A 13,259-nucleotide genomic window follows, 5' to 3' on the forward strand; every position below is an offset into this window, starting at 1 on the left:
AAAGCAAGGTAATGAGTTGCATGCACGTGTACAGTGATGTACTTATATTAAGCATGAAAAAAAGTATTTCAGTATTCAAAATAATATTTTATTTTGAATGTGTTTATAATAAAAACAAACAAAATACCTACATAATATTATAATAAATATACAATGACGTGTATTGTATATCTTTTTATAAACGAATATAATATTTTTATTTTTGTGTTTATTTTCTATTGAGTTATATAAAATCGATTTATTTTTTTGTATTTTATCATCTAAAAGGTTTTCATATTTCATTAAAAATAAATTTTCAACATTGCAGTTTCAATTACTGCATTTACCTGACACATATATAGTTAATAAATTATATTTTTGAAAACTTTATAATTACTTTACAAATACCGGTAAATAGGTTATTCTTTCAAAATGTATCTAATTATTATTTGTACTTTTTTACTATTTTTATCACAAACATTTTATTGAAAAGTAATTACTCTACGAAATTTCCTCGATTGGAAAATAATTTCTTTTACAGTGATATCATCTGACATCACAAATTATATTAGATTCTGATATGACACTATATTGGATACGTATTACAATCGAGACATTTATTTATCCACAACAATTGCAAACTAAACTAAGTATATATCGAAATAGAACAAAACCTATTATATTTTTTTTCCTCACACAAACTGACCACTCACTTTTATTAAATTGACAAATATTATTTCACAACTGAGTCTTATGATATTATCCAGCACTTTTTCTAAGTACCTATGCATTATTGTGAATATTGTATTTCCATAATTCAAAGTACTTACCTGCTTAATTGGTTACTCACTAAAGTAATTGTATTTATTTTTATTAAGTATCGTTACAAAGGTTTTTTTTTTTTAACATTCAACTTCTAATTTCTATAACAATATATTATTATAGGCACATTTTTAGTTTCAAATTCTGAGTACCTACGGCGGTTTGTGTTTACAACCACGTCATCGTGTTATAAAATATTATGATAAATAATAAATGAGCTATAATTTATCATAGTCGCAACCGATTATTATCGTCAAAATCATAAATATTTTCTGTCCGTGATGATAAAACTATATAGCTAGCTCATCCATTCTATGTTTTCAGCACGGAACACTTGACGACATCCAACTACACAGTAATCGGCGTTGGCTACGGTGGTGCTGGCGGTGGAGGTGGAGGTGGAGGTGTCAATGGTGGTTCCTACCCTGGTTCAGCGAGGACCAGTGCAGGCACATCGTTGGCGTCTTCCCGAGAGTCCAGTTGCGCCAGCTGTCCAGGCATCACTCAGCCGTTCCGCATAGCTATGTTGGGTGCTACAGGCGTCGGTAAGACGTCACTGGTGTGTCAGTTCATGACATCCGAGTCACTACACATCTACGACGCTTCCATAGGTGAGTGTGCATTATCAGCTGCAGTTCGTCTGTATATCGTAAGGGTTGGTGGGTCACACGGACCTGGAGGGTTTTGGTCCTCGACGCGAAACTACTGCCGCCGACGGTACAGGTGGGCAACGTTATGGCTTAGGCGTGTTCTTAAAGCGATAATCAGTTAACTCATTAACAAAACAGTGCCGAAAAAAGGAATTAAATAAGGAAAGGGGTGGATGATTATCATAGTGAAAAAATAATATTTTAAATGTTATACAGATTTGTACATACTTTCCCTGTTGTATACGTGGGTTGAAACCCCTAACCCCCTCTTCATCTTCACACTGCCATATAGCATAATATTATTATGTACGTATTACGATGAATATACCGTGTCAGTAACGATGAAAGGAAAACATTTTTCAAATGTTTATCATACTGCTGTATTCGTCTCTTTTACGCCCATAAAATCTATGATGACAGTATTTGGGTCATGTGCAAAGGTAATCTGAATCACTTTATTGCAATAAATAATAATTAACACTTATGTATTTATTTCCTTTTGATAGTGACAGTTGAAAGGTTTACTATAATCTGTTAAAGTCCATGGAAATTATTATCATCATATTCCTTTGACGACCTGCAGGCACAAAATTATCATTGAATTATTTAAGTACCCACCATTGGCATTTAACAGTACGGCTACGTTCGCTAAATAAGTTTCTGTATAAGATATCGTTTGCTATTTAAATAATAATAAATGTTCGTTTCGGTACTCAAAAATTAAAATACGAGTGTAAGTACTACTAAACCACTGTAGACTATACTTCGAATTCGTCATTATTTATAGTTATTGGATTTCAATCAAATGTATTCAACTGGAATTTAAATATTTGTTATTCGTGTGAAATTTTTAATACGTGACATCTCGAATAATAATTACTAACGAAATAAAAAATGCGAACGGTACGTCATGTTAACCAAAGCGTAAATAATATATTTTGACAGTAACAAACGAAAATGTTAAAGTAATTAAATACTATTCCTAACAATGGCATTACGACATTAAAATTAAAGACGTCTTATTGGCAATATGTCAAGCATAAAATAAAATTGTTCTTTTGACTCGTTAATTTATTGAACACTTAAGTATTTCGATTAAAAACTTTCCAACCTTCATTTTTATCCTTCACTCCTGTTCATAATAAAAATACTTAATAGTGTAAATGATTGGTGTTTCAGCTATGTAAAGACATTAAAACATTTAAGACATTTTCAGTTAAATTCTACAAAATGGTTATTTATATGGTGTGACATTTTAAATTATATTAAAACTAAATAACACAATAATAAGTATATTTTTTATTTGGTAGCTAATTGAAAATAGTTAGTAATTTGTTGGGTCAAATGTAAAAAGGCGGGTAAGTCGTGGATGTCGCTGTGCTGTATAGTAGGTTACAAGTGGATTACTGTAATAGATGGAATTAAATTTGAATCCAATGATATTATATCATTGTATACGAAAAACGATTCTGAGCGAAGACGGTTTATTTGTCTAGGATATATTATAGATTATTAACAATTTTCGAATCTTAGATTTAAAAAGAAAATTTTTTATGAATTTCTAGTTTGAAATAATTTGCGAATTTTCGTAATTTTCGTGATTTTTACATATGTTCTCAAAATTCAAACTTTGAATCCTAGTAAAAAAAAAATTGTGACTATGAATTTATTTTATTTTTCAACTGCTATTGTTAAAATGTGTTAGAAGCCTTGTATTAAATTTTCAAGCTCTTCTACCGAACAAATAATTTTTTATCGATATTTATAGAAAAAAAAAACTAAAAAAGTTGAAAAATTAAAATGTCAGTAAATAGCTCAAAACAAATCTAAATATTTTGAAAATTTTATCAAATATATAAAATGCCTATATAAACATTCAGTCAAAATTTCAAGTATCTGCGGTCATTTGTTTTAGAGTTACACCAAAATAAGGAAATCCCTAAAAGTGAAAATCCCATGTAGTAAAAATTTAAATTTCAAATGATTATAAAAATTTAATTTGAATTTCCGATGGACTTTTTATTTGTGATAAAGATTGAAAAACTTGTAAGGAATCTTGTATTAAATTTTTAAATCTTAGAATTAAAAAGAACATTTTTTATGAATTTCTAGCTTGAAATAATCTGTGAATTTTCGTGATTTTTACGTATTTTGTCAAAATTCAAACTTTGAATGCTTATAAAAAAGAATTGTGACTATGAATTTCTTTTATATTTCAACTGCTATTGTGACAATATGTTATGTGCCTTGTATTACATTTTCAAGAGTTTCTGCCTAACAAATACATTTTTATCAATATTAATTTAAATAAAACTAATAATGATCGAAAATTTCAAATGCCTATGAATCGTTCAACTTAAGTCGAAAGTTTTGAAAATTGCATGGTGGATAGAATATATTTATATAGACATTCGGTGAAAATTTTATGTATCTATGGTCATTTGTTTTAAAATTACATTAAAACCAAAATCGATTTAGTCGAAAAATGAGTGTGCGTAAAATTTCCCGTTTTTCCCTTAATTTTTAGTTTGTTTTTCTCGATTATTTAGAAAAAGATTAAGAATTTTTTACTTTTTTGACCCCCAAAGTACCAACTAGATTCACTTTCTGATCGAACGAGGTACTAAAGTCGAAAATCGAAGCATTTTTAATGCCCCCAAAACGTGATGGCAGACACACAAAAAAATAAAACACACATCATGGTAAAATCAATACATTCATCGCTCCGCTCAGAATCTAAAAAGCAAAGTACATTTTTAATAAATTAATCTTGAAAATCTAAAATAAAAATATGGAAAAATATAAAAGTATAATTATTTACACAAGACAACGTAACTTTAAAATATTTTGGGGTCATTTTAAGCTTTTTATAAACACTTGGAATTTGTACCATTTATTCATTTTTCCCAAATTATATCGATAAGTTTTTTTAGGCCAACATTAAGATCAAAATGCTTAAAAATTTAATACTAATTTACTCATACGTTATTCTTAGAACATCTCGTAACAACATAATGCTATATACTATATAAATGTAGATGATTTTTAGTATTACTTTATTATTTCCCTACAAAAGTTGTGAATGGTGAATGATAATTACATTTCGTTGTTTTAGCTATTATAAATTTTTAACTGTATAAACTATAAAGTAGGTCTCGAAATTTGTGTCCTGTTATGTAATGGGATTTATGAAAATTTGATTATCTTATAGATTAACTACTTTATAATATGCATTTACACAATTATTATTATAAACAAACACAATAATATTCAATTCAAATACAGATAAGCATGATTTAAACTAACTATTAATAATCAAATAATAGATAATAGTAGAATAGTTATAATAATATGTGTTATATTAAAGCAAAAAATTATTTAAATTTAATTTGAATATTGTTGAGAATAGGTGATTAAAATGAATCGTTTATTTGTTTATTTATATTATACGAGATTAAAAACAGTAATTAATCAATTTTAGCTTTAGTGCACTTTATACCGTAAAACAACTGTGCATAATATTATTTTTAAAAATAATCTAAATTTAATATTTTCAGAGATTGGAATAAATATTAAACATACCTACTATAAAAATAAAATACAAAGATTAATTATTTTTAAATTAAAAATATTGCATTGAAGAAATCGTTTGAAAATAATGAACCATTGATATCGAATTTTAAAATTTTTAACATTGAAAATATTTAAATAAAGTCTTTTATTCTTTTTAAATTGAAATTAATATTCTTTTCTTTCTTTAAAATAACTTTCAAAGCGTATTCAAAATGGAAGTTAAAATTTTAATTCTTATTTTATATATCATTTTTTTGTGGCACTGTCTAATTTAATATAGAGTATTAATCTTAAAAATTATATATATTTTATTTTTATCTAATTATAATACAATTTAAAAATATCATTCTTTATATTTTGTGTATAATTTATTCATATTTAACTATTTATGTCTCAATAGAATCTTCATAATATTAATTTATGTTTGATATAGAATAGTGATATTATTTATTAATATTAAATAATTGTAGGTATGTATAATTTAATTTATGATCTGTTAATCTCTGATTTGAGAGACTCTTAAGTTTTAAGTCACTTTTGTTATCTTTATCTTCATTTCTTAGCATAACAAAATTCAATCCATCGATATTATAAGCTGCTAATTACAAAAAATATTCAAAAGCCTTATAAATATTTATTTTAATCGAACTTGTCATATTAGAGTATAAGATGAGTGAATTTTTTTTAGTATTTCAATACTTTTTTTCGCCATTTTTATTAGTAAGAAAATTGTCTGTTCTTTACTTTAATATAATGAAATACTGAGGTAAATATCAAAAATATTTAATTTAAAAGATTCCGTGCGTTTAAAATTTTATTTATGTAACCTACATTTAAATTAAATGTTTATTTTTACAGTATTTAACTTTCATTTAATTTATTTTTAACATTGATGTATATGCTACGAAAACATTTTCGATTCATTATTATTAGTAATTTTAATATCTAACTAATTGATTATACTAAATTATATAAGTAATACAAATAAACAACGCTCTCTAAAACTTCAATATATATTTTTCATTTATTTGTATCATATATTATATGTATTATATTTGCTTATTAACTTGGGCATACTTTATTGTCCGGTGATTAAGTTCCATGAAATAAGTCGTATACTAAAACCTTTACCAAAGTTTTTTCATAGAACATGACATATTCTAATTCTATAAAATGTATCTAATTAAGATTTAAACATATACACATCCATATCCTTAGCGAATAAAAGTTTTTTCAACCAAACGTTGATTAATAAAATCAAACAGATTTAATAATCATTAGTGCTATTCTACGTAAATAATTATTAAATTTTATACGGAATTTAACTTTTCATGTGATTCCCAGCCTGTTAAGCTCTAGTACATTTAATACGATAAAATTGTTTATAGTTTTAATAATTCAAACTTATGATAATCGATTATTATCAGTCCATCTCTAACATGTAGGCAGATTATAGCAAGTTATGAGAAATTCCGGATGATTAGAATGAAGGGGTCTGTCTACTGATAGAGATACCTGAGCTTAAATTTTACTACTAGCGACTCGGTAAAATTCTACACAAGTCAATAATGATAGAAATGTTTTAAATTATTATTATTATTATTGTCCAGATTTATTATACTCTTAAGTAAAAATGGTAAAAGTGTTTTATTGCTTTTATCCATTAAAAGGTCAACCATTAACGAAGGTCCTAAATAGGAACAGAGATGTTATAAATAAGGCTTTTTATGAGCAACTTAGTAAGCCTAATATCCGCTGATTTTTATTTTTATAAATTCTAACTGAAGAATGGCACGCAGAGTTACATGGATAATCATCCACCCATCCATCTATGTTCTACGGCCACATTGGATGAATATCCCACTATAAATTGGACATTAGCATTATACGCTTTGAAGCCAAACCACTCCATCACAGGCGATCTTTTAAAAAGTTAAAAAGCGTGTCCATTTTATTAGTTTTATATAGTATATTGATATACATATTATGTATATGGTTCAAAGTATTAAATAACAGTATTATGTTTAGTGTATAATATGTACCTATCTTTATAATATATGTAAATTCTTGCAATCACACACATACCCGTAAAATATTGATTTTTGTTTTTAACCCAAAACTTAGTTAATTTTTGCGTTAGACGGTATACTTACTACATACACATAATTTAATATTGTTTTATATAAACTCGTTTTCAAATTTGTTTTGACTTTCAATCGTTATTAATATTGACAGGGTACTAAAACAACTAGCATCAACTATTGTCTATTATGAATACAAATTAATTATCAGGTATATATATTAAAATAAAAGCTACCTGAAAAATACGCAAGTATTTGATATATTTTATATTAGGGTTATTAATTTGATTTATGTCACTTATAAATATAGTTTTGTATTCGTTACAACTGTAAAAGTCAATTAAATTTATTATTTAAGATAATACTAAAATCTCACCATCTATAATTAGTATGTTTTATTAAACATGGCGATTGTCATGCATTTCTAATACAGTGATTAGCGCTTGTTATTTGCGAATATATTTTTTTCTCCCTTAAAAATACAGAGAATATAAATTATTAGAACAAAACATCAAATGTAAATTTAACTATTACCGATAATAAAACACAATTTTGTTTTCAGTATTATTTATAACCAATAGTTGAACAACAATTTTATTTTGATTTAACTAAACGTTGGTATAATGTATCATTTTGTAATGCATATAAATTCAAGTCCTAGTATTTATAAGTATTTAAAAAATAAATTAACGGAACGGAGTATTGGACCAATATTTTGCTGGGTCTAATTCGTATAACTAATATTGTATTTATACATTGAAATTCTCAAAAGAATATTCTGCTTTGGAATATGTACCTAATTGAAAATGCATACATTTTTTTGGATAAATAAATAGCTTATAGAATACAAATTATGTAAATACAACTTTTTTTTCAAAGATATCTTTAAAATGTTTTTTTTAAATTGACCAAAAAAATATTTCCAAAAATGTCACAACTTTTCAAGAAAATTGGTATTTACCCATAAATACTAACTGTATATTTTCATAATTTTTTTTTTTTTTTTTATTGTTATCATTAATAAAAATACACACAGTGAAATAGAATATTGAGAAATTTACATTTGTAGCTATTAATATTAATAAAAGATAGTTATAAATTGTATTAAATATCAATATGTTGTAATTTTATATCTGAAACTTCATATGAAATACTTTACTTGAAATAGATAAAAAAATCAGTAATTATTGATGAGTGGGTTTATTATGATGGTTAGGTGTATGTACACGGTGACGGATAAAAGAAGAGTAATCTGTTGGAAAAATATAAAAATAAAACAAGATTTTCTCGGGTATGATTTAGTTTTTGAATAATTCAGAAACGTTAAGGTGGTGAAAGAACTATCTAGGAAGTTTATCTGATTTATTAGCGGCATATTTAAACGGAGATGGATGTTCGTGAACCTCGGATATGTGTATAATTTAAAAACAAAACAGTCACAAACTATCTCTTTCTCGAACGGTAAGTATACCCACATGGCCACACAGTTGTCATTAATTTAACACTTCCTTGATGGAAAGTAATTTTTCAATACTGATGTTGGAGATATTTGAATAATAACATAATATACCTAAACTTATTTCCTTTTCAGCCATTCAATATTAAATTGCCATTAGGACTTCCAAGAAAAATATATTATATTACTTCAGTATACGTAAATATAATGCGAAAAAATCAAAATCTTTATAAAGTTTAAAACTCATAAGAGTATATGCCTAATGTATTTAGAAAATATTTTATTTTTAGGGAAAATAATGTAGTTATCTAACCAAAATAATCATATATAATAAGATTAAATAAAAAAATATTTACCCGGAGCAAAACTTTGAAACTTATTATTTTAGCGATGTATTATATTTTAGTTTAAGTCATAGTGAAATAAATAATATATAGATAGGTACTATAAAATAAACATTCAATAAAAAATGGCATTCAATGTTTTTTTAGTACCTATCGCATTTGTTTTAAACTGTACGAGTATGTATTGCTTATTAATTAAACATTTAACAATAAAAGTAGGATAAGTAATAATATGTTTTACTATACCTAAAGTATAATTTAGACATAATAATATCCAGTAAATAACATCTTAACTATTAAGTAAATATAACTCATTCTTAAATAAATGAAACATCACAATAATGAACAATTAATAACCTATACATTTAGTATTTTTTATTTTTTATTTATAAACAGTTTATTATTTTATATTTTATTTTTTATGATATTTATAAAAATTATAATATGATAAGTTTCTCATAGATAAACAATTGTGTTGAGATAAATTAACTTTTTTTTCAAATAATTATTATGTTGAGTTTCATTGGTGTCATTGAAGGTTAATATATAAGTACAATTATATAAGAAGCTATTATTTGTACATTATTTCCGACTTTCTCGTGATATTGTACAGAGTTATTGATATAAATTAATTTTTTGTTGTTTTTTTTTTTTTTTTTTTTTTTTTTATTAATGATAAGGCTTCAACAATAAAGTCATTAGCCGGAAAACATGTTTACAAGTTATTTACAATCATCTTAATATTAATATTTAAATAAAGGAAGTACAGTATAATACAGGTATATGGTGTTAATGGTATAGGTGACAGTAATATATAATTATTTAAATTCTATTATAGAGATTAGTTATTTTAAGAAATGTTATTAGGAGGTTAAAATTATCTATACTTAAAATATCTTTTAATGTTAAGTGTGGAAAGATTTTTCTTTGTTCAGATAGATTAGGGCATTCCAGGAGTAGGTGTGCTGTGGAAATCGGTGCGTTGTTGCATAGTTCGCAGTTTGGTCTCGGCTCTCTTCTCATTAGGTGTACGTGTGAGATGTTAGTGTGTCCAATTTTCATCCGTGTCCATATTACTTGTTGTCTTCTCGTACTTGAGGGAGGATTTGGGTTAGGTGACAGAAAAGGTTTTATTTGATGTAGTTTGTTGTTCAGTTCCTGGTCCCAGAGTCGTTGGTGAATCTTTTTGCTATTTATTAAGGAGTTTCGGGCGGTGTCCTTGAAAGACGAAAGGTCTAATTTGGGGGTATTGATGTTGGTGGAGGCGGCTTCTTTAGCTGCTACATCAGCTTTTTCATTTCCTGGTATGTTTTTGTGGGCAGGAATCCACATGAAGGTTACCGAACGGGGGGCAAGGGAAGAGGCTCTTTCTTGTATGTTTTTTATTATTTCATTTGATGTCCCTTGGTTTTGTATAGCTAGAATAGAACTAAGGGAGTCGCTGGCGATTAAGAAAGATTTTTTTTTTTGTTGTTTTATTTAATGAATAATTTAGTTTTTCATATAAAAAACTTAAACTATGTGTTGGTGGTCTTGTTGATTCAAATATTGTGCTATTTTCATGAAGCCATTATGTTTTCAAATTTTTTTTTTGATTTTTTTTTAAATTTTAATATTCAAAATTATTTATTAATTTATACAATTTAAGCAAAATATAATATAAAGGTCCATATTGTATTAAATATAATTCATGTTCGTTGATATAAACCTATACATTTTAAACATATCTATAAAATATATAAATCAAACAATAGTATAATTTGTTTAATGTCGCATACAGTTATACATAACCAATGATTATTGGATTAGGTTAATTGTTACGATCTTTGAAATAACAAATGCCACATGTACATATACAACGTACTCCAGCTAAACGTAGGGAACGAAAAGAGTTTATATTTTGTGGGATTTGTAATGTGAAATTAAAATATTATATAGGTAACTATACGGCTGTTGCGAGATACACGTTATTTTATTGCAACCCTTCTGTTTTCGATAGTATAAATCCGGTATGCTGTCTAAACAATTTCCAGTAAATTAGGCGTTTCAACCTTTATGTCACGCCTTGCACATTATAATACAATAGAATATTATGATATGACCACGATAAAAAAATAAAAATAAATTTAAAAAACGTAGTGCACACGCTCACTGATTTTACATATATACCTAATCGACATAACGTAACCACATCAATCCTCTGGTGGGGTGTTCACCCCCCTAAGAATTTGACGACCCGTCTACGTGTATAGGGACACCCCTTAAACTCTTTTGTACTAACATCGTGTACCTATATAGTCTGATCATATTGTGTGTCCATGCGCACGTCATAGGCATTTGCTTTTGAAACAATTTAATGCCAAAGTATGGGATATGAATATTTATACTCTACTACACACTACGCACTATTTCATAATATTATTTATAAAAAAAAAATAATAATTATAGTTATAATAAAAACTTTACAGTAGGGAAAATGTAGGGACACATAATGCTAAAATTTAAAGAACGATTAAAACATCCGACAAAAAAATATAACTAAATGTACTGCGACATTTAAAAAGGACAACATAATTAATTATACCCAACGAGATTATGAACACAAATATCATTTTTGTTTCAAGCCTTAAAATGTGTGTCAAATTATTATTATTATTATTATTACTTTTTTTTACTCACACAAATTTACACTTTGTGACATAGACCAATAGGTTACAATTTTGGGTTACATTTGATTATTATTAACATCAACAAATTTATTATTTATCATAATAATAATATCATAATATTTACAAAAAATTATAGTAATATCATAATTTATGATATTTTTTTTCCATTTATATCTTATACTTACTATAAAATATTATATTTGTATTTGGGAATATATCCTACCTATCAATTGTATGAAAAGTCTTAAAGTACAACTAATTAGTAATTTCTCACTACTTAAATCGTCAATTTTCTCAAATTTATTCATTCATTTAAGTATATACCATTGTGCATTTAATAATCAAATCTAAATTTAAACATTTTTTTGCTAAAATTGTTTAATTAAATATTTCAGCTGCGTGTGTTCATTTAAAACTTCAATAATAAATTATTATATAATATTTAATTTACTCTTTTTCACAATTTCCTGAAAGTTTCTAAAATCAAATTGTACGATTTATATTTTAATAGTTTATTATAACTATCTATAACTAAATAGCAGACGAATGAAAATAAGTATTATAGGTGTTTAAAAAACTTTAAAACCAACATTAACCCATTGCCGACTAGTAAAGTTATATACAGTTATAAACTTGATTTAATACAATTTAACGTTAGGCTACACAGAGAAAACATTAATAAGTGATAAACAATGATATTAATTTATCTCTAATGTACGTATATAAATGTATAATACAAAGATTGTTATTTAAAGATAAAATATAGTTTTAGTTTTTAATTGATTTGTAATAGATTACGTTTTTAAATCAAGAATTAAAAAATTAATTAATTTATACCTAATATAACAAAATAGCAGTTTGTAGATCAATATAAACATTTTCAATAGGAAAATAAAATAGGAAGAAATTTCTATTTGTTCATTTTGATACATATATATTTTAAAACGAGCAAATGGAATCAGACGGAAAAGACTACGGTTGCGTATTTTTCGATAATGGATAAAAGACTATCTCAAGTAGTCCAGTCTAAACGTAAAGTCATTACCGTTTTAACTCATTTCCTGAAAATAAATGATTTCCCATGGTTTAATATACAATATACATATTATATACCATTTAAGTGTATAAGAAAAGCCTCGTATTATATATCTGTAAAATCGAGTATCTGCAACTATCTTCTTTAATTACTGTGCACCCAAAATGTTAAGTATATAATACACATTTACCCGATGTGCGATAAATATTATAGTGCTCCTAATAACCTTAAGTAGGTACTAGCATAAAATATGAGAAAGTGCAATTTTAGTTTAAACATAGATTGATTAAATTAAATTAGCTTATACCACCAATACTGTTTTTATAATGCATACATCATTATGATCACGATTTAAATTCAATTAAATAGTACACACATTTTTATTTATTACGTATAAGTGTTTTATTCATCATACGAGAAAATATATAAAAATGACAAGTTGATAGTATTGATCTTAAAATAAAAAATATAAATAATTAAGAAACTTCTTCTTCTATCCACGACAGACGGTAGTTACATAAGTAACAAAGGATATAATTGAGATCGTAGGTATTATAAAGGTATCTACCACATTTAACTCATTAAACAAAATTATGAAAAAAAAAGTGTAATAGTTAGAAAAGCTTTCGATGAGCTTAATTTATCCAAC

The 13,259-nt window shown here is 25.8% G+C and overlaps 1 protein-coding gene across 1 annotated transcript in view; it reads left to right on the forward strand.

The window, feature by feature from the left end:
• LOC107165281 (uncharacterized) overlaps positions 1-13,259 on the forward strand; it is a 253,096-nt gene that overhangs the window by 200,252 nt on the left and 39,585 nt on the right. Inside the window, exon 8 of the mRNA XM_089220731.1 lies at positions 1,126-1,412. Coding sequence (XP_089076857.1) covers positions 1,126-1,412 — 287 coding nt within the window. The remainder of the gene's footprint in view (positions 1-1,125; positions 1,413-13,259) is intronic.

Source organism: Diuraphis noxia, unplaced genomic scaffold (genome assembly GCF_037042655.1).
Source record: "Diuraphis noxia isolate RWA-SAM2 unplaced genomic scaffold, SU_Dnox_SAM2 contig0002, whole genome shotgun sequence".
NCBI lineage: Eukaryota > Metazoa > Arthropoda > Insecta > Hemiptera > Aphididae > Diuraphis > Diuraphis noxia.